At 54.7% G+C, this 20,822-nt stretch overlaps 1 protein-coding gene across 13 annotated transcripts in view; it reads left to right on the top strand.

Annotated features, from left to right (window-relative positions):
- Hdac7 (histone deacetylase 7) overlaps positions 1 to 20,822 on the top strand; it is a 34,989-nt gene that overhangs the window by 397 nt on the left and 13,770 nt on the right. For 6 of the 13 annotated variants that reach the window (XM_013079009.3, XM_004863126.4, XM_013079007.3 and 3 more), the window contains exons 2-8: positions 15,469 to 15,493; positions 18,301 to 18,491; positions 18,584 to 18,674; positions 18,994 to 19,105; positions 19,713 to 19,828; positions 20,044 to 20,169; positions 20,559 to 20,650. In XM_013079009.3, the coding sequence (XP_012934463.1) occupies positions 15,469 to 15,493; positions 18,301 to 18,491; positions 18,584 to 18,674; positions 18,994 to 19,105; positions 19,713 to 19,828; positions 20,044 to 20,169; positions 20,559 to 20,650 (753 nt within the window). Of the gene's footprint in view, positions 1 to 5,803; positions 5,887 to 6,551; positions 15,494 to 15,521; positions 17,107 to 18,300; positions 18,492 to 18,583; positions 18,675 to 18,993; positions 19,106 to 19,712; positions 19,829 to 20,043; positions 20,170 to 20,558; positions 20,651 to 20,822 lie in introns of those variants that run through there. The other 7 variants (XM_004863123.3, XM_087199985.1, XM_087199986.1 and 4 more) reach the window with 5 other exon arrangements.

The following is a 20,822-nucleotide window of genomic DNA, read 5'->3' as shown; positions in this document are numbered from 1 at the left end:
GCCCAGGCTCCAGCTCGGGCTCCAGCTCCGGCCCCGCAGCCGGGCCCGGCATGTGCCCCCGGCCGAGCCCACCCCGCGCGCCTCGGCGGGGCTCTGGCCAGCTCCCTGCCCGGGCCGGTTCCGGGGCTGAAGGGCTCGGGCCTCCCGCGGGGCGCCCACATCCGCCCGCTCCGGGGCAGCGACAGGCCCGAGGGAGGGAGTCGGAGGCCGCGGGCTGTGGTGCAGGGCCCGGCGTTCCATCACCCGAGTTCCCGGGAGGACGAACCGGGCCCTGGGGAGGGGGCGGTGCTCGGGAGCAGAAGGTTTGGAAGCGTGGGGGACAGGGCAAGACCCACAGAGTTGGGGCCGGCTCAGCGGGGCTGGACGTCAGCAGCGGAGCAGGGCCCTCTTCTGGTCCCTCCGCGAGGGGAAGCGTTGCGCTGGCGGAGTCCTGGGCTGGGAAATGTCTGTGCGCATCGCCCCTGGCTCTTGCTCGCTCCTGAGGGCGAGAAGACACCTGTGCCCGAGTGAGCTGTGGAGAGCAGTGCTGTGGGGGCGCGGAGAGGTGGGACCGAAGGCTGTGCAGAGCGGACTAGGGAACTGGATGTGTGCCCTCGCCGGGCCCGATTTCTGTTGCTGCTGCAGGGGAGGGCAGGGCAAGTCTGGCAGCTAAGCTGGTATCCCACTACCAGAGTTTCTAGGCCTGCAGGTTGGAGAGAGCCCTGCAGGGCCCGCAGGCCACTGAGGGCCCTCCATCCCCCTTTCTTCCCCTCTGGCTGCCCTTTTGGGCCAGCCTTCGCTGCTCCTCGCTCATTCCTTGTCCTGCTGGCTGTTGGGCGTCTTGCCACCCCTTCCCATGCCCCTGTTTGGCATCTGATGCCTAGCTCTCCTCCAGTGTATAGAGTGAGAGTGGAGCGTTGGTGCTCAGCAGCCCCGAGGCAGTTCAGCGTCTGTCTGGTCTCATCAGCCTGTTCTGCAGACTTACATCTGAACCCACAGGCACCTTCATCCAGATAAGGCAGGAGACTGTGACCTGGGTTCCTACCGTTTTAAGGGGTACTTTGGTGATCCATTTCTCCCCAATAGCTTCCTAGAGGTTTGTTTCCAGACATACCTCTCTCCTTGTAATTTATATCCCCCCCCCCTTACTGGATCGAACTCAGGACCTTGTGCTTGCCAGGCAGGTGTGGTGTCCCTGAGCTAAATCCCTGGCCCTACTTTATACCTTCTTATACACTATCTTCCCAGGCCCTTCTCCAGCTTCTGCAAACCGTCTCTTTTCTCCTCATCCCTCTCCACTTTCCCTGCTCTTTACCCACCTCAGTTACTAGGTCCTTTTCTTCTGTGCAATCACTGCTCAGGGAAACTGAGGCACCCAGCAGTCCCAGTGTGTGTTACCCAGTGAACTGAGACTGGACCAAGTCCTGGATCCACTGAGATGTCCATCTCTTCCTAGCAGGGCAGGAGCAGAGTCAAGCTCAGAGCTACCCCTTGGCATTGTACCTGGAATAGTTGAGGGGTAGTGTTCCCTTGAGGCCACTGTCCCTTAGTTCAGCTACTGGATGGGTGTCTCTCTGGCCACCAGGGCTTACCCTGGGATCCTGAGGCAGGGAAGGTTGCATTTCTAAGCTGTCCACTCCACTTTGACACTGAAGCTCAGTTTCCCCAATGCAGAAATGAGAAAAATCCAAATGCATTTCCCAGGGCACAGAGCAGGAGGGGCTGGCCATAAAGAGAAAATTCAGTGTCCAGTGGGGGACTCTTATGTGCCCCCACTTAGGGATAATAGACCTCAGCTTTAGTCTTGGTGGCTTTTGGGCACAAGAGTTGGAACTTTCTCAGCTCTGATATAAAACCCTTGGGTAAATGGAAGCTCATATGTGATGGGGTGGGGAATGGGAACCTCCTGCAGCTGTGAGCATTATTGCCCAGAACCTGGAGAACACAAGCCTCTGTAGCTCCACCTTCCCTTTGTCTTCCTTCTCTTGGCCTTTAAGAGCAGATAGTTTTGAAGTTGGCAGGAGCCTGAGAGGAGATGAGCTAATGCAAGGCCAGGTTGCCCAGCCAGGGAATGGCAGTCCAAGTGGGGCCAGGACCAGGCCTTGTGCCTCTGGCAGTACCCATTCTCCTGGCCCGGGCCTATCCCTAGTCACATATGGGCCGGTGCCTCCAGTGGCGTGTGGGTTGTTGCTGGAAGGAGGGCCTGAGTAAGGGCTGAGGTCTAGGGAAGGCATCTGTGCCCTGGAGGCTCAGGCTCCCAGGACTGTGTGTGTGTGTGTGTTGGATGTGTTCACTAGATGGGCACTTCCTCTGGGGCAGGAAGCTTTGATTTCCTGTGGTGGGGGGTTGGTAGAGATTAGTAGTGGGGGGCACAGCTCTGGGCCATCCTTGACGTTGTTTGGGGGACAGAGTTTCTGCTTGAAGCTGCTCCCCACCCTCACCCCTGCCCAGGAGAAGCAGGAAAGAGGGTGCTGGCCAGGAGTCCAGGACTGAGGCTGGAGAAGGAGGCTATGAGGCCATTGAGATGGGGGTGGGCAACACAGCAGGAAGCCCGGTCAGCAGGTGACCCTGCCGGGTATTGTGTTTCCTTATAATATTTTCCCTGTTTCTGTGGAAACCATCCCCGAGGGCCCTAGGCCTTAGGGCTGCAGGAAGGTACCCCCAGACAGCTCTTTCCTCAGAGGCCTGCATATTAGGAGGAGCCCCAAGATCTAACCACCTTTGAATCCTTCTGGCCCCCTAGGACCAGGTTCTGGGAATTCAGGCCAGTGGCCTGAGCAAGCCCTGACTTGGGGGATTGGGTGGAGGCCCTCAGGCATCTCCTGGGGAGCCCGAGAAGAGAGGGGGTGCTGGACTTTGGGGAGAGCTCCAAGCAGTTTGAGTCACTAGCCTCATTCTACTGCCTGCTCCAGGCTCAGCAGGGGAGCTGGACTGTGGGCTGCCTGAGTGAGGTAGGGTAGGAGTGGCAGAGGCGGGAGGGATGTTTTCATCAGCAGAGCATAGCTCCTTGGGTCCTGGACTAGTTCCCAGGGGCAAAATAAATTCAGGATAGCATCTGTTTAGTGTGGGTCTCCATGTGGCGGGTGTGCGATGGGTGTCTGTGTGTTTGCGCCAGGCTGGGTATGTTTTGGTGGCTCTGTGGCAATTTGTGAACCATGTGGTGGCTCTGTCTTGGGTGTTTTGGGGGTGTGGACGCATACAGTATAGATGTGCATCATCTGGATAGTGGACACCTCTGCAGTTTATGGGTCTGTGAGGGGTATATGAAGTGAGTGTTTGGGGAGTTGTTTACCTGTGCAGCAGTGGTTTTTTTTTTTGAGACAGGGTCTCACTGTTGTAGTTCAGGCTGACCTTGAACTCACCGTGTAAACCAGGCTGGCCTCAAACTTGAGGCGATCTTCCTGCCTCAGCCTCCAGGGTGCTGGGATTACCGGTGTGCGCCACCATGCCCAGTTTAACAGTGGCTTTTTTTTCTTTTGGTGCCGGGGATTGAACTTGGGTCCTTGCGCTTGCGCAGCAGGCGGCGAAACCACTGAGCTATAAATCCCCAGCCCAACAGTGACTTTTTAATAGAAGTCCAGATATTGGTCTGTAAAGTGCCATCTCTTACACTGTCCTTAAATGCTAGTTCTTAGAGCTTTTGTTTTACAGTAACATGGGGAATGTGTTACAAACATCCTCAGGCCCTATTCCTTTTCTGTTGTCAGAAACTGCCTACAAATTTTTCTGTGGTGCTGGGGATTGAATCCAGGGCCTTCATACTGAACTACAACCCTAGTCCCTTCTGGTTTTTTGAGACAGGGTCTCACTAAGTTGCTACATTGTCCAGGGTGGACTTTAATTTGTAATTCTGCCTCGGCCTCCTGCAGGCCTGCACCACCGCACTCAGCTAGGAACTTGGATTTTAACTTGCACTCAGGTGATTCTCCTACAAAGCTGTGTTTGACAAACGCCTGTCTGGGCTATCATCTTCATTTTTTGTTTTTATTTGAAGAAACTGAAACCTGCAGAAGGTATGTTGTTTGCCCAAAGTCACAGAGCTATTAAGAAGCACTCTCTGGGTTTGGTGACACATGCCTGTAATCCTAGCCCTCTTGGCGGCTGAGGCAGGAAGATCACAATTTTGAACCTGACCTGGGCAACTTTTTTTTTTTTTTTGGTACCGGGGAGTGAACTTGGGTCCTTGCGCTTACAAGGCAGGCAGCGGAACCACTGAGCTAAATCCCCGGCCCTGACCTGGGCAACTTAATGAGACCCTTTCTCAAAATAAAAAATGGCCTGGGGATACAGTGCAGTGTGAATAGCCTAGGTTCGAGTCCTCAGTATTCAAAACAAAACAAAACAAAAATAAGGAGGAACCGGGACACAACATAAGCCTTCCAAGACCTGTCCAGGCAGGATTTAGTCCTCACACTTGGAGCCTCCGTGAGTATGTGCTTGCGTCGTGCACACAGTGTGACAAAGGGGGCCAGACTGGGCTAGTGTAGATGCTGATCTTCATAGGAGCTGGCCTTCCTTCTGAGGTCCCTGCCTTTGTGACCTTGTTCTTGTTGTATCCTGCTTCCTACACCTTAGGCAGAATCCTGGAGCTGTTGAGCATCAACTCTAAAGGTCAGTGTTGGCACCAGGGGACCTCATGCACCAAGCTGGCCATTCGGCACTGCATCCATTCATTGGGTGCTTGCTGAGCATGTTGTGTACTACTTATTGGGCACAGATATGCAGTGAACACAGATGTACAACATCTGACCTCAGGGAACTTCCACTCCAGTGGAGGAGACAAACAGGAACAAGTTAGCAAGTAAAGGAATGGGTCTATGTGACTAGTTATGCATTGTGATGAGCCCTGTGAAGGAAATTAACCGGGTGCAACAATAAAAAATAACAAATTGGAACTTCCTTAGATAGGTAGGCCTTGGGAGGCCTGCTGAGAAGGTAACATTGATGCCTTCCCTCACCTCGCCAGATAGCCTGCTGAGTCATGGTTGGAAACTATCTGGAACTGGGTAGGAGGTCTGGGCCCAGCTGGGCTGAGGATGAAAGCTGAATTACTAGCCTCTCCTGGCATGACGGTAGCAGAATCTCCTCTCCTCAAGTAGCCCCCAAAGGTTGGCAAGTGGAGAGGGAAGCACAGAGAGCTGAATGGGCCCCAAATCAAGGCTGCTCCGTTGCTTGGAGGTTGAGTCCTGGGCCCTGCAGCCGTATTGAGTGCTGGGAAGGAGGCAGCTTCTGTCTAGGGGCTCCAAGCACCACCCCATTCCTGATTCTCCTGCTTCACCTTCTCCCCTTCTTTCCCATTTCTCCACCGGGCAGCACTGGGCTAAGTTCCTGCCCTCTGGGTCTAGCTTGGCTGCCTCTGTGACTAGTGGGATTTATTTGCCTGGATCAGCAATCACCAAGGAGAAAGGGGGTGGAGTCTTAGAGAGGATCTGGGCCCCAGGAAAGAGGACAGAGCCATCAAAAAAGGGCTGGGACAGGGGACAGAGCTCAAGAGAGGCCTGAGGTTGGCCTAGCAGGGCCCAGGACAGAAGAGGGCATGGAGAAGACCTGAGCCTGGATGGCGCTTTGTCTGGGCTACGCAGCTCTCCTGGGCCTTTGGTGTCTGCTCCCCAGACTGGGTGGCTCTCAGACCAGTGAGGCTGAGGGGAATGGTTCAAACCACCTGCTCTTTGTCCACTGAAAGAAATGCCCCTTGGGGTCCATCTGCAGCCCAGCCCCATCTCTCTCAGGGAGTTGATTTTCACATCAGCACCTTGAGCACAGGGTTCCTGCTGTAGGCTGGCAGCCTTCAGATCTCTCACCTCCAGCCTCTCCTCTGTCAAAGGTTGTCCCTGGGAGAGGCCCCGAGCTTCTATGCAAGAAGGTGCAGCCCTTTCCTTAAGGACCTGAGGATTCGAGGAACCTCAAGTAAGAGAAGAGGGTCTGATTGCCTGCATCTCTTACTGCCAAGGCCTTGGTCCTTCTACCTGGGCCTCTTCTGGCTACTCCTGCCCACCGGAGACCCGATGCTTCCCAGACCTTCCCTGCCAGAGCTGCACGGCAGGTTCCTAATGAGGGGGTGCTGGGCTGCAGTCAGTGTCCCCACCCTGTTGCCACGCCACTTCCTTTTGCCCCATGTTGCCCGCAGGGGTGGGAAACCCTGGTGCTCAAAAGTCCTGGGCCAGCCTCACAAGCGGGGGTAATGAAGGGACCCCATTTCCTTGCCTGTAGAACTCTTCTCACACTCTGGCTCTTGAGTTGGCCTCCAGCCTGAGAAGTACCCCCCACCCCCACCCCCACCCCCCGCCCCAGTCTCCAGGATGGCAGGAGGAGCAGGGCAAGCTGGGAGTCACAGGTTCGGAAAGAGTCCGGGGTGGGGGAATTTGGTAACGGGGTTGTAACCGGCTTGTTTTGCTTGCCACACGAACCTGGGCCGGCCAAACGTTCGGGGCGTCCGCTGTCCCCTCCGGGGCATTCAGGTTGTAGAACTGCTCTCAGAATGACGGACTGGTGGCACCCAGTTAGGGGAGGGGGGTGGGGGTGAAGCGGGGAGCCCCAAGCAAGGGGGAGCTACAGGGTTAAAAATAGCAACAGCCGGGTTTCGGTTAGCAAATGTGGAGGCGGGGAGCTGGAGGCGGGGCAGCGGTGCAAACAGGGCTGTGCTTCCCCTGGGTCCCTGGAGTGAGTCACCGTGGGGACGCTGATGAGGCACAGCACCACCCCGGTGGCCAGGCTGCACGGGCTTTGGTCCCCAGGGGTCCAGAGCTAAAGGAGGTTGTGACCCTTCCTTACAAGCCTTTACCACCGTCTTGAGAATTGGGCCAGGGGAGTGTGTGATTGGAGGAAAGAGGTGTGAGCTGGGTTTGAATTCCAGCTGAATGACTGTGGGACATTTCTGCACCGGTGGTGAGGGCTCCAAGTGTCCCTTTCCTTGCCTTTTTGGGGATTTTTTTTCTCACTTGAAAATGTAAACATTTGATGGATTCCCTGCAGATGCTAGCTATCACACATAAGACCCACTGTACCCATTCCTGTAAGGACACAAGAAAGAAGAATGGATAACCCTGACAGAATTCTTGTTTCTCCAAACAGCTAAGTGTGACCTTTGGGTACTTTCCTCCCTGTGTCTCAGTTTCTTCATCTATAATAGGAATGTAATTATAGTTTCAATCTCAAGGAGTTGCTATAAAAATTAAAGGAGATAATGGAAGTAAAATTAGCTCTGTGCTGGTATAAAATCAGTGCAGTGTATACTCATCGTTATTATCGATGTTATTGTTCATGTTTTTGAAGGTCAGGGATAGGGAATGTTGAAGATATGAACAACAGAAACTGGGCCCAAACCCAGTTCACAGAAAAACCAGGCCAAATTCCCTGCTCCAGATTTCTGCACTCATAAGGGCCTGGAACAGCAGGAGTCTCTAGCCAGAAGATGCAGGGTGGACCGCTACTTCTTTCGTTCACTCCCTTCCCAGTGAGGCAGGGTGAGGGGGGACCCCAGGCCTTGAAGCCAGCTGGCACTCTGGGGACAACCATGTTGGCCTAGGGAGGGATGAGGACAGGCCACCCCGATGGCCCTGCTGTGGAGTACCTTGCCACCATCTGCTTCAGTGACCTTTGTTTTAGCTCCTCCCTGGAAGTTCTTAAGAGGAACATGAAGCAGAGGATGGTGGGCAGGTCCGTGATGTCAGCTGTGAGTATTCCCAGCACAACAGCCCTGGAAGAGGCGTGAAGCATTTCTTTCAGGAAATGATCAGTATTTAGCCAACAGGCGTTCATTAAGGCCTGACTTTATTCCTAGCCTGGGCTAGGCCCTCAGGGTGATTCCAGAGAGGCAGAGGATGCTAGTAGGTTGTAGATAATGCAGAGCTTCAGAGAATTCGAACTTCAGAGAACAAGGGGTCTGAGAATATGTGGAGGTGGTGAAAGCCCCATGGCCTAGTTCTCACGGGAACCTGAAGTTGTCTTGACTCTGCTGCATGGCTGTGCCGTCTTCATTTGTGTGTGTGCATGTGTGTGCTCGCATGCGTGTGTACACTGCACAGGCACTTTATGTGCACTGTTGATAACAGACAATACAGAGAAGTAAACATTAAGAAATAAAAAGCATCCCAGACTGCAGTCAGAGATCACTGCTGTAACCCTTAGTACACACTTTCCAATTTTCTTTTGTGCCTTTTTAGGTTGCCTTTGTACCAAAATGAGATCACTCTGCACATACTGCTTTATCAGCGATTTCCACCTTTCATTTCAATAAAGGTCTTCTCGTTGAGTCCCCAGTTAGCCAGAAATTGTCCTTACAGCTAGTCTAGATTGGTGCCTAGGACCATGTATCTGTCTCTTGGATTTCCTGAAGGCCATGTAAATGACACTGCTGACTCAGTGTCAAGGGCAGTCCAATTGCAGAAGGGAATTGGGACACCTGGTGAATCTGTCCGATAGACAATAGGCTAAAACAAATAGGCTTCCAAAAACAATAGGCTAAAGGAGGGGATACTAAGGAATGATGGGTTGGGGACTTCCGGGGAATGTGCTGTCATTAATATTAATGTGGCATTGCTATGAGTGCCATCATGGGCTGGTATTCAGATCCCTCAGTTTGCTTAGTTCTTATGAGTACTCATCCCTAGGCTAGGGTCTGCACAGTGGCCTTGCCTGCCCTCTACCCAGGTGAGGGTGCCAGTGGTATCTGATTGTGACTTCATCCCCAGGAGTCTACCCTGAGGGTGGTTGTCCCTTCTGCACTAGTGGGTACTTCTGTTCCTCCCACCTGCCCAACGCCTGCCAAGTGTGAGGCCTTCAAGTGAGAGAGACAGGCCATCTCCTTCCAAGGGAATTCACTCCCACTGGAGGGTGACTTGCTTCGGTTATGCAACTCAAATTTTCTACAGGGCCTGACAGTTTCCAGAGTTGCTCGCGCAGCATGTGATCCTCCAAGGCAGCCCTGGGAGGTCTGCTTGTTTAGTTATACCCTGCTGGAGGCAGCTTACAGGAAACACCATGAAATAGTAAAATGCACATTTAATAAGTAGAGAAACTATAAGATGAAGAAGGAAGTGAAGATGAGGGGGTGCCTCCCGGAGACAAACGGCCTGTGAGGGACACAGGCTGAGATTATAATCTCTGTTTTTGTTGTTGTTGATGTGTTTTGGATGGAGCACAGTACCCTTTGTGGGAACATGCTGTCACTGGGAGTCACACCCTGGAACTATGCTGTCTCCAGTGTCCCCTGTAGAAGTCTCACCTCACCACCTACTAGGAGGCGCTTGGACGGTATCCCCAGGCACCATCCCAGTGACCTGGGCAAGTGTTTTTTTGCCATGCTAAGGATCAAATCTAGGGGCTCCTGCATGCTGGGGAAGCAGTCTACTACTGAGCTACACTCCAGGCCTCTGCAGGTTTCTTAACCTATCTGAGCTTCAGTTTCCTCCTTTGTGGAATGAGAGTAATAATGATCTACCTTATAGGGCTGCTGTGAGGACTGTGTGAGATAGTTCACCAGTGAAACAGCCCGGTGACCGCTACACTGCTAGCATTAAGACATAGTTATTATTACTAATATTATTCATTAATAATTAGAACAACATAATAATTATTAATATTAGAACTTGGAAGTTTCCCTGGCAGTCCCGGGAATGGGCAGAGAAGCCTTTGGCTGGCACAGGCAGGAGTTGCTGAGGGAGCACAGCCCGGGCTCAGCATGCAGCTGAGGGAGATGGCCCTGTGGTGAGGAGTGGGGAGCACAGGGAGGCCAAGCAGGGGAGCGAGGGAACATTTGTGAGACTTCAGAGGGGAGAAGGAGCTGCCCTGAGAGGCAGCCCTGGGGCAGTGACTGTGCTTCCTGTTGGGGCAAGCACTCGAGAAAGACTGGCTGGGACTGGCTGCTAAGAGGGAGCAGCTGGTCTAAGTGGGGCACCAAGCGGGGTGGCGGAGGGGGGCGAAGGCAGCAGCAGGCAGGACCCTGACGCTTATTCGACTGTCACAGATGGTCCTCAGCTCTTGCCTACTCAGGATGGTTTGCTTAGGATAAGAAAGTGAGTGGTTAGACTTCATGGTGAACTTCCTATCTTAGGGATTAGAGATATTGGAGTAGGGGTGTTGAGAGTGAATGTGGAACTTACGTCTCTGAGGGTTTTCAGGGTGGAATGGACTGGAGGAGCCAGCCTGCTCTGGACTTGCCTAACAGTCAGGGTAGTGCAGAAGCAGACCAAGTTGTAAGGAGGAGGCCTCCGTGATAGGAAGTGGATGCAGGCTCTATACCCCAAGGAAATGGCTGTGCCCTCATTCCAAGCGTGCAGTGGGTGTCCTGGGAGAGCTTCGGAGTGCCCTGAGAGGCCCCAGGAGGTGGTAGGGCCCAAGGGAGCCCTGTAGGACAGCCAGACTGTCCAGAGAGGTCTAGGCCCAGGAACCTTAGCCACCTGCGGCCGTGCCCAGGATCAGCCAGGTTTCTACCAGGATAAGAGGCCAGCTGGGTGAATGGAACAAGCAGCCAGAGGGGGGCGCCTTCCCAGCCCTAGCTCAGGCTGCCACTGCCTTGGCTGCATCTGCTTCCTGTTTGATTCATCTCAAGTGCGTGTGTGTGGGGGGGGCTGGCTCCCAGTGCGAGTCACCTCTGTGTGGGGCTGTTTACAACAGCCGTATGTGGGATTCCCAGAAAGAGACTCCAAACCGGACATCCTGTGGCTGCAAAATACCCAGGTGTCAAGGGCTAAAAATAGCTGCCACCGTGCCCCAGCTGCCACCCGGGAGTGGCAGTGGCCGGGGAAAGGGGCACGCTTACTGTGGAAGAGGCCTCCTCATCCAGCCTCCTGCTCTCTGGGCGCACAGCTGTAGGGCCTCTGGTCCCTTTGCTTCGGGCAGACTGACACCTGCCAGCTGAGCCTCCCCCCCAAGGCGTAGCTGGTCCCTCCACCGCCCAGGGAAACCATGCAGTTTGCTTTGGAACACTCATGAGTCTCAGGGGCACATGGGAGCTTCTAGAGAAAGGACATGGGTGGCTACTGGGAGCAGGAAATGTGGTCCCCTAAGACCCCAGCTTGTTGCCAGAACTTCATCCCCAGCACACAGTCTCAAATCATTTCTTGGTTTCTACCAAATCAGCAGTAGCTGTAAGTGATTCTTCTAGGTTGTCTTCCTGGATGTCCAGAAGATGAAACGGGCAGCTTCTGTCTTCTGGGCTGCAGCAGGGATAGGGATTGCTTCTGGCTCAGGCTCTGAGGGCTCACGAGAGATTTCCATCTCTCCCTGTGTCCTTTGAGGGTCTGTGTTTCTCCTACGCCGGCCAGCCTGAGGGGAGGGGAGTACAGGTGCTTGGGAGAGCATGGAAGCCACTCTGTGCCAAGTAAACTCTGACAGGTTACTTAGTCCTGCTGGGTCTCCGTCTACCCATTTATCTACTTATTTATTTATTTTTTTGTTTTGTTTTGTTTTGGTTTGTTTTTTTTTTTTTTTTTTGGTACCTGGGATCGAACTCTGGACCCTGCGTTTGCATGGCAGGCGCCAGAACCACAGAGCTAAATCCCAGCCCCCATTTATCTATTTATATAACGGAGATAAAAACCTCATAGGTTTGTCCTGAGGGTTAGATAAGTCCGCAAATATAAGGCACTTCGAACAACTCATGTTAGCTTACAGAATTTCAGGTGAAAGAAGGGCAAGAGACTGTAGCTGGGAAAGGGGGAGAAGAGATGGTGGGGGGATGCATCTAGGAGAAAGGGGTGTATGGTAGAGGAGGGAAGGAACAATGGGGCTGGATGGTGAAGGGAGAAAGTTCAGGAGGCAAACAGGAGTAGTTGGCAACTTCAGGGGGCACTTTTGTGTGCTGGGTGCCCCCTACCCGGCTAAGCTCAGCTGGCCTCTGCTGGTTGGTGTTCTTATCTCCTGATTGCCTGTGGGGACAGCTGTGAAATGATGTTTCTGGCTCTTCCTGCCTGATCTCAAAGCCAGGGTCCTCTAAGCTGCAGAGCCTGGCCTCTCTCTGGTCTACCCGGCTTCATGTGGCAGCCCCTTACCCCCTGCGTCTGATAAATCTGAGCAAGAAGCAGTTCTGTGCGATGGAGTGATAGTGAGACTTTCTGGAAGGGAGAACTGAAGAAACTCTTTAAAAACGTAATTCTTGGGAAGTTCTAGGGAGTCCGTAATGAATGAGAAACTTACACTTTTTTTCTTGTAGGTTTTTGGTGGCTCTTGGAATATTTTTAGTATCTGTAGGTGGTGTATTTTTAAATTTTTTTAAAAAAGACTTTGGGCTATATTTGAAACGCCTTCAAAGTGAAAACCAAGTCTCATTCAAACTTCCGTCTCCTCAGCCCCAAGTTCAGTCAGCTCCTGTGGAGGTGGTGAGCACCTGCATTACCCTGGCCTGGCAGATCTGGCTCAGCCCTGACACCTTGGCCTCACTCTTTCCTCCTCTGCTAAGTGAGAGGCTTGCCCAGTGAGAGGCTTGAGGAGTCATCTCTTAACACCCCATCAGCTCTTCTCAGGTTCCATGAGTGACTCGCCGGGAGGAAGAGCTCTTCCCCCAGGCTCAGCCCCCCTTGCTCTGCATTGTTTCAGAGGCCTGGCACACTGGCAACCACAATGTTCTCTTGTTCATCCTTGGGTCTTCCCGAAGCCACGTCATCTTCCCTGCTAGCCCCGCTGCCGAGCCAACCTTTGTTCCTCCTGTGTCAGGGTTAGAGAATTGTGACTGCAACCTGGAGTGGGGGCTCGCCCTGAACCCGGACCTGGCCTCCTGCCTGCCTGCTCTCCCCACTGCAGCTGGGGCCCAGCCTTCCTGCTGCTTCCTTTTTGTCTGGTCATGAGATTGGGGAGGTGGGAACAGCCTCAACAAGGACATCAGAGACATCAAGAAGAGGGCATCTGAGTGGCCGTGCTCTTGGGGAAGCCCTGATTCCCAGCCCAGGGCCCGAAGCCTGTGGCAGAGTAGGGGGTCATTGGGGCTCAAGCCTCCAGCCAAGTTGTGCAGCCTGTGGGGGACAAAGTCATACCTACTGGGAAGGTAAACCCAAGGCTGGGGCCTGAGGCAATATAATAGGAGCAGGGGGAGCTCAACTTGTCCCTGACGCTCATGGGGTAGACCTGTGGTGTTTGTGTCCAGTCTGGAGCTCGCTGAGGGGATGGTGGGCCCACAGGGACAAGATTTCTTTTGGATGAGATCAGGTGGTCTGATTTAGGAAAGTGACTTGGCAGGTCCGGGTGTCCCACACCAAGTAAACTGTTTCATAAGCTTGGCTGCTCTTGCTTACATTATGTCTTGTACTTTGTAGGGGCTCTTCGAATTTTTTTTTTTTTTTAGAGAGGGTCTCGCTATGCAGTTCAGGTTGGCCTTGAATTCGCTCTGTAGCCCAGGCTGGCCTTGATCTCGTGATGATCCTCCGGGCTCAAGCCTCCCAAGTGCTGGGATTACAAGTGTGTGCTACCACACTTGGCTAGAAGTTTTTCAAGAAGTGGAGTGTAGCAGGAATTCCAAGAAGGAGAGACATTTGCTTTGGTCTGATCCCAAATTAGTGGTAACAGCCCTCTGAAGAGACAGTGAAGCTGATGAGAAGAGGGAGCCCCCACATTCAAGCCAGAATGGCCTGCAGGTTTACTTTCTTAAGTTCAGCTACTGACAGATGCCATAAAATACCTTTCCTCCCTCTGGGACACAAAGAGTACTATTTCCAGGTCCTGTCTTGGTTGCTCGGGGTTCCTCTGAATTTGATGGCCCTCAGCACAGAGCCAGGGAGAAGAGTGAGAAGCAGGATTCTTCCAAGTGCTTTTGGAAACAGCTCCCTTGCCAGCAAGCATGCATGCATGTGTGCATGTGCAGCTTTTCTGAACAGAGTTTATGGCAAAGATCACCATTACATTTCTTGTGGATCTGGTAACATACACCAGAGTTCAGGATCATTAATTTTTCTCCTATCCAGAGAATGCATGGTGTCCAGAAATCTGTGGTTACTAGGAGAGCGAGGGACAGAGGACCTGGCTCTGCTCCAAATCATGAAGGCTGCTGACCAGCCCTGGGGTAGTGTCCTAGAGTGCCGAGAGAGAGTTCCCAGGAGGTTGGGGACTCCAGGTCTGACACAGTCTCTGGAAAATGCACCTGGAGAAAGTCTAGACATCTCTGTGGAGGACCAGTGCTGCAGAAGAAAAAAGAGGTCCTAAGACACCCAGGGTGGGGGTTCTATGTCCTGGGGAAGGGAGTCCCCTTCCCTCTAGTGTGAGTGCTCCTTGGGGCTCACAAACCTTTGGAAATATTCTTGTGATGTCTTAGGCAGGGGGTCAGCTTAGTCATTGTGTTCATTCATCAGTTGCCAACAGGGCATGCTGTGTGCCCAGCAGGTTGTCAGGTGCAGATGGCACCATTCTGGCAAATGACATCATGGGGACACACAGTGTGTGTGTATGGGAAGTGAGGAGAAGAGAGGTCAGGGTGCACCTCAAGGGGGGATAGGCTTAGGGGGATCCTAAAAGATGGTTAGAATTTGAATAAGTGGAGCAGCATGTCCTGATTCAGCTTCCAGCTGAAGTGTGGGTTGCTGGTGTTTGAGGACCAGATGGGAGTCCACTGTGCCTGTGCCTGTGCCTGCCCTGGAAGCATAGGCCCGGAGAGCAGTAACTGCCACCGTAGCATCAAAAACATCCCTTCTGCCCCTGAGGAGCTTCTGGGCTGAGGAGCTACTGTGTGTCTACCAAGTGCCCCTTCAGACAGCCTCTGTCTCTTGACCCTGAGCAGGGATGGCAGGAAGAAAGGTGTCCACCTTGGCAAGGTGCTGTGGGGTTCACCTCTGACCTCCCCTCCTCAAATGTCTTGGAGCTCCCTGGAGTCTTTCTGCTGCTGCCCAGCTTGGGGCTCTACTTTAGGGTTACCTGTGTTTTGAATGGATGGAAGGCCCAGGGTTGGGCTTAGGAGCCTGAGAGAGGTGGCCATTAAAAAAAATCTAGCTCAAAGTTTTCAGAGAAAGAAACTGAGTGAGTCCCTTCTCTGGGACAGCAGAAGCAGCAGGATGGGTACAGTATGAGAAAAGGAGGCTGTGTATTCCATGCCAACCACTTCACAGCTCCCTCCAGATTGGGCCTGACTGGAACCTAGGCTCTCACTGCAGAAACCTCTCCACTCCCTTCTGCTCCTTTCCTGACCTTCCTGAGAGGGTTCAGAGGCCCTGGCTCCCTCGCTAGCTCCCTCCCCAGCTGCAAGTTCCCAGCTCACCTCCCAGGCTGTTTCTTTCCCTTCTGGCTATGGGAGCCTGGTTTGGCTGCCCAGGGAAGATTGTATCTGACTACCTCAGGGAAGGCTGAGGGCATTGCTGGGTGAGTGGGGGCCTCCTTAGGGTCCTGCTGTGGACTTCACCCATGCAGCTGAGACATCTGAGTCCCTCAGTAGTAGGTTGAGGAAGAGGGAGCCGGGGATCCCTCTCAGCCAGGAAGTAGCAGGCAGCCTGTGTGGTGCAGCTGTCTTTCCTTTTGAGCCCCTTCCCTGGCCCCTCTCTGCAACCCTTCACTCTGCCTTTCTTCTCTCTACAGATGGGACTGGGTGACCCTGGCACAGGTAAGAGTCAGGCCTGAGGGAAACGGTGATGAGGGTGGAAGAGGAAGGATAGAAGGGACATAAGAAGGGCAAGACCGAGAAGCAGGGAACCGGCGGATGCACCAGAGAGTGGGAAGTTGGGGCTCCAGGGGTGGGTTGAAGAGTGGGGATAAGAGAGGGATCTCCAGGTCCAGGCCGATCCCAGTGCTAGGAAGCACAGCAGGAGAAGGAAAGATAGGACGCCCCTCTTGTCCTGGTTGGGGTTAGTGAAACAGAAAAGAAAGTAAGAAGCTAATAGTTATGCACAGACCCTGCCCCGAGTCAGGCACTGGCAAGATGTGTTCTTGCTCGTTGACTCGTTCAGTCCTTGTGCTGGCCCAGCAGAGCAGAACGATGCCTTGTGCTGCTCCTGCCTCCCATGAGGTGGATCTCTCCCTGGTCCTCCCTGCTGGCCCCCACATGGGTCCTCTATGAGGCCACCCTGCAGAAGGATTGGAGTGGACATTCTGCTGCTGCTTGGTTTGGGATGTGCCCGCATGACTAGATACGGCCTAGAGGGCTGAGATTACCCCTTCCTTAACTCCAGCCAGTGTCCACTGAGGACCTGCTGAGTGCAGGACACACAGCCTGATGCATTGTCATTCTGGATGGCAGGGAGGAATGGAAGGCTGTGTGTCCTCCTTGCTTCCATCCCAGCTGTCCAAAAACTTTTATAGGCAGGTTAGAGAAACAGGGCACACAAATAAAAGAAAATAGTGGAATATGTGACTGATGCCAAATGAGAGGAAACTGATTCATGAGTTCAGCCATTCATTCAAGAACTATTAATGAGCCTCATCTCTGGGCCAGGGCACCATCCTAGGCATTTTAGGAGGGATACCGAGATTTGTTCATTGATTCCATGTTTATTGGTTGTGTATTGTGTGCCAGACACTATTTGAGGTCTGTGGATAATGAGCAATGGACAAAACCAAGTACCTGCCTGTGGAGCTTCACCCAGATGTGGTGCTATCTACAGAGTGCTTGTCATACCATGGAACAGCCAATATGAAGTCCAAGAGGGAGGGATGTGGGTGCTGGGCTGGTCCAGGAAGAGGGAAGACTGGGGCTGGCTTTTGAGCAGAGGATTGGATTTGGAAAGGTCAAATGTAAGAGTGAGGACATTGTGAACAGAAGCTCAGAGGACAAATGATACATGGGCTCCTGACAGGGTAGAAGCTGACAGCCGAAGTGGCAGGTGTGTGTTCAGATGGAGGAGGCCAAACTGAGACAGGCCAGGTGCAGACCGGATTCCGGAGCCCCCCAAATGCTAGCTCCCTCTGACAGGCATTCGCAGGGTTCCAGGCAGAGACTTTGGTTCTGCTCTGGAGGTGGTGGTGGTGTGGCGGGTAAGGGACAGGCCACTGTTGAAGGGCTGCTCCCTGACTGTGTGTGGCTGAAGCCACTGGCCTCAGACGTGGGTGGGCCACCTTGGGTTTCCCTAAGCCCTGTGTCAGCAGGGGTCACCCCAGGAAGCTAGTACACTAGCACTTGTGAGGACTGAGCCCATTGTGGGGCAGGAGTGTGTGGGCATCGGATACCCAGACTCAACCGGAATGAAGCTCTGGACCCCTGGAATGGCCACACGAACAAGGGTGAGGGCATCCTAGCCATGCACTGTCTACTGAGGCCTTGCCTAGTGTGTGCCCATCCCCTTGGTTCTCTTGGTAGCTGGAGGTTCTTTTAAGTGATGCCTTTAGGGTTACCAGTGTAAATCCCTCTTCCTTTGCCCAGGGAGAAACCCCTTCCACCACTGGTGGGTGACCTGGACAGGCTCCTTCACTATTGAGAGTCAGTTTTCTCATCTGGAGTAATTGAGTAATAATAGCTACCTCCCAGAGCAGTGGGGGAGACGAGCTGAACGGGTTTTGCACACCACAGAGACTGTTAGGATTATGATTAGTAGTGGTTGGTTGGGCCTGGAGGTTGCATTTCCTGAGTCCACAGTGGATGTTTTGCCAGGGTGCCTTTGCAGTCTCCCTCAGCCCCAGGCCCAGGGGACAGCAGTGGCTGCTCCATTGAGGAGCTAGCTGTGCTGGCATGGACCCTGGTCAGGTGGCCGGCCATCAATAGCTGGTGCACCACAGCCTTGGCAGGTTGCCTCTGGTGTGGGTGAGAGGATACTGGGGAAGATGCTCACCAGGTTAGGCACAAGACTAGCTCAGAGGGGCCTGGTGAGCTGAGGAAGCTGCCCTGGGAACAGGCTCTGCAGGCCCATGGTGGCCAGCCAGGGCTGGCTGCGGGATCCAGGCATCTCTTCTGAACCCTAGGACCTCAGAGAGAGCATGTAGGGTAGCCACTGAGAGGGCCTCTGAGGCCCTTTGGGCTAGAGGGTGAACAGAGTGGCTTGCTTGCCCGCCCGGTCACTGCCCATGGGTCCAGCTCCTTAGAGGGCAGCTGGGTAAATCCCCTCCTTCCAGGGGTGCGAAGGGAAGGAGCGGGTAGAACCCAGCACATACCATCACCGTGAGGCTGCCCCAGGCTTGGGGAGGAGCACGTTTAGTGGGAAGGCACTGTGCTTGCAGTTAGTCAGGTGGCTCAGATCGAAGCACAGTGCTGGAGTGAGTATAGATGCAGTTGAACTGAGAGTATCTGCTTGCCCAGTCCCCTGGTACAGGTAAGAGTCAGGCCCGTGGAATCTCCAGTATTGACTTGTGGGACCCTGGTGAGGGTTAAGTGAGGGAAGCGTCCCTTGAGGGTTGAGTCAACCTGAGGAGGCTGATTAGGTTGTGACCAAGTTCCTGCAGACTGGCCTTCCACCTGACCCTGCCCTCTCTCTGTGTCCCCAGGCTGCCCCTCTCCCTGTGCAGACACACCAGGTTCTCAGACCCAGCCCATGGACTTGCGGGTGGGCCAGCGGCCCACAGTGGAGCCCCCACCAGAGGCCCCGCTACTGGCCCTGCAGCACCCCCAGCGCCTGCAACGCCACCTCTTCCTAGCAGGCCTGCAGCAGCAGCAGCGCTCAGCCGAGCCCATGAGGGTAACTACAGAGCTCCCCCCGCCACGTGCACGCACCCCGCAGCCTCCATCCTCTATTCCTGCTGTCTCTGAGCTGTGCCCATCCACCCACAGCTCTCCATGGACCCGCCAATGCCCGAACTGCAGGGCGGGCAGCAGGAGCAAGAGCTGCGACAGCTTCTCAATAAGGACAAGAGCAAGAGAAGTAAGGACATCCCACCTCCATCCATCCCCATCCCCGAGTGTCCACAACTCGCCCCTGGGCCTGGAAGGGTGAGGTGGGAGTGTGAGCCCACTGCAGTGCCCTCTGCGTGCCTGGCTCTGCCTGTGAGCGGAGGTGGGGGTGGTGTACTGAGGTGCCCAGAGGCTTCACAGGCAATGCAGGGCCTCCGGCTTGGCTGTCACCTGAGAACCCCCTGGGTAGGCCGCGGAGTACTGGAGGTGGGGGGGGGCAGTGGGCAGAATGTGCCAGGACCCCACCTGTCCATCTACTCCCAACCCACCCATGGCTCCTGTCCCTGCAGGTGCTGTAGCTAGCAGTGTAGTCAAGCAGAAACTGGCCGAGGTGATCCTGAAGAAACAGCAGGCAGCCCTGGAGAGGACAGTCCACAGCAACAGTCCCAGCATTCCCTACAGGTGGTTCCCTGCCCCTGACTTGTCTCTTGGGTCCCTCCCACAGCCCCTCCTCCCTCCGTACTACCTGGTGAGCACACACACGTCTTTGCCCCCTTCCCCTCTCTACCCCCTGGCCCATCACCCTTCATAGGAACATGATGTGCTCCCAAGAACCCCCCCAACTGACACCTGCTTTCTTTTCTCTGTGAACCCACTTTCCCACCTCACCCAAGGCCCTACCCACACACACACAAACGCACACGCACCACCCTGGCTTTCTTGCACACACACATCTTTTCTCTCCTTGACTCTCCCCCTAAGCACAGAAACATTCTAGCTCTTGCAGCAGGAGATAGAGAGTCCCTCTGGGCCTCTCACCCAAGCACCCAGATTCTGGCTTCCGTGCCTAGATCAGAGCTCTGGGTTGTGGTCGTGGGGCAGCATGGGTGGCCCGCTGCCGCCCCCTGGAGATGGCTCCCATTCCTGCTAGCCCCACACTGCCCAGTCCTGCTGTGCCTGCCTCCCCGGCAGGTCCTGGAGCCCTGGCTTAGGGAGGCCCCCGTGCGGAGTGAGGTTGCTGTGGCCTCAGGCATCCCCCCCTCTGATCACCTTGCCACTCACTCCACAGAACTCTCGAGCCCCTGGACACGGAAGGAGCTGCTCGCTCCATGCTCAGCAGCATTCTGCCTCCCATTCCCAGCTTGCCCAGTGACCCCCCTGAACACTTCCCCTTGCGAAAGACAGGTGAGCTGGACAGAGAGGCGGGGACCCTCCAGGAGACCTAGGTGAAGGGCCTGGGATTTGGGTTGGGAGGAAGGAGGGCGGGCCAGAGGTGCTGAGGCTTCCCTTGCGCTCTGCCATCTCTCACTTGTTACCCACAGGTGACTGGGAGGGAGGGACTGAAGGGCAGAGAGAGAAAGTTGCTGGCATGGGGCCTGAGTAACACTGGGTTCCCACAGCCTCTGAGCCCAACCTGAAGCTGCGCTACAAGCCCAAGAAGTCCCTGGAGCGGAGGAAGAACCCACTGCTCAGGAAGGAGAGTGCCCCATCCAGTCTCCGGCGGCGACCTGCAGAGCCCTTCGGAGGTGAGGGCTAGCAGGGCAGATGGGCTGCCCCGCCCTCCCAAACCCAGCTGCTCCCGTCCCTTCCGCTCAGGCCCCACCCAGACAGGGTCCCTCTTTGGGGCCTCCGTGTGTGTCACACAGGATGTGTTCCACACAAGTGCCAGGAGGGTGAGTGGGGGAAACCCAGCCCATGCCTGGTTGGCTCAGCTGATATTTGCCCAGAAAAGGGGAATCTTTAAAAAATTGCCTCAAGATGCTGCAGCCTTGTAGGGTTGTGGTGGCTGCATCCTCCTCTGCAAGGAGGAAAGCAGCAGGCAAAGATGCCCTGGGGAATCCTGAGCAGGGGCCTGGCCGTACCCGCCTGCCCACCCCAGGCCCCTGACTACCCTCCCTTTCTCCTCACCCCTCAGACTCCTCCCCCAGTAGTAGCAGCACGCCTGCGTCAGGGTGCAGCTCCCCCAATGACAGCGAGCATGGCCCCAACCCTGTCCTGGGCTCCGAGGTAAGGCCTTGCCAGCACAGACTCTTCTAGGCAGCTCTGAAGCTCAGCCTCTTTCCAAAAGAAAGGCCCAACCCAGCCTGGGGCCACAGGGTCTGGGCAGCCCCCACAAGGGCTGTCTGAGTGTTTTGGGGCAGGTGTGCCAGGGGTTAGAGGTCTGGGACCGGTGACCCGT

This window comes from Heterocephalus glaber, unplaced genomic scaffold, assembly GCF_053883595.1.
Source record: "Heterocephalus glaber isolate CG9 unplaced genomic scaffold, H.glaber_assembly_v1.0 deba00001733, whole genome shotgun sequence".
Taxonomy (NCBI): domain Eukaryota; kingdom Metazoa; phylum Chordata; class Mammalia; order Rodentia; family Bathyergidae; genus Heterocephalus; species Heterocephalus glaber.
This window is presented reverse-complemented; position numbering and strand designations above follow the sequence as displayed.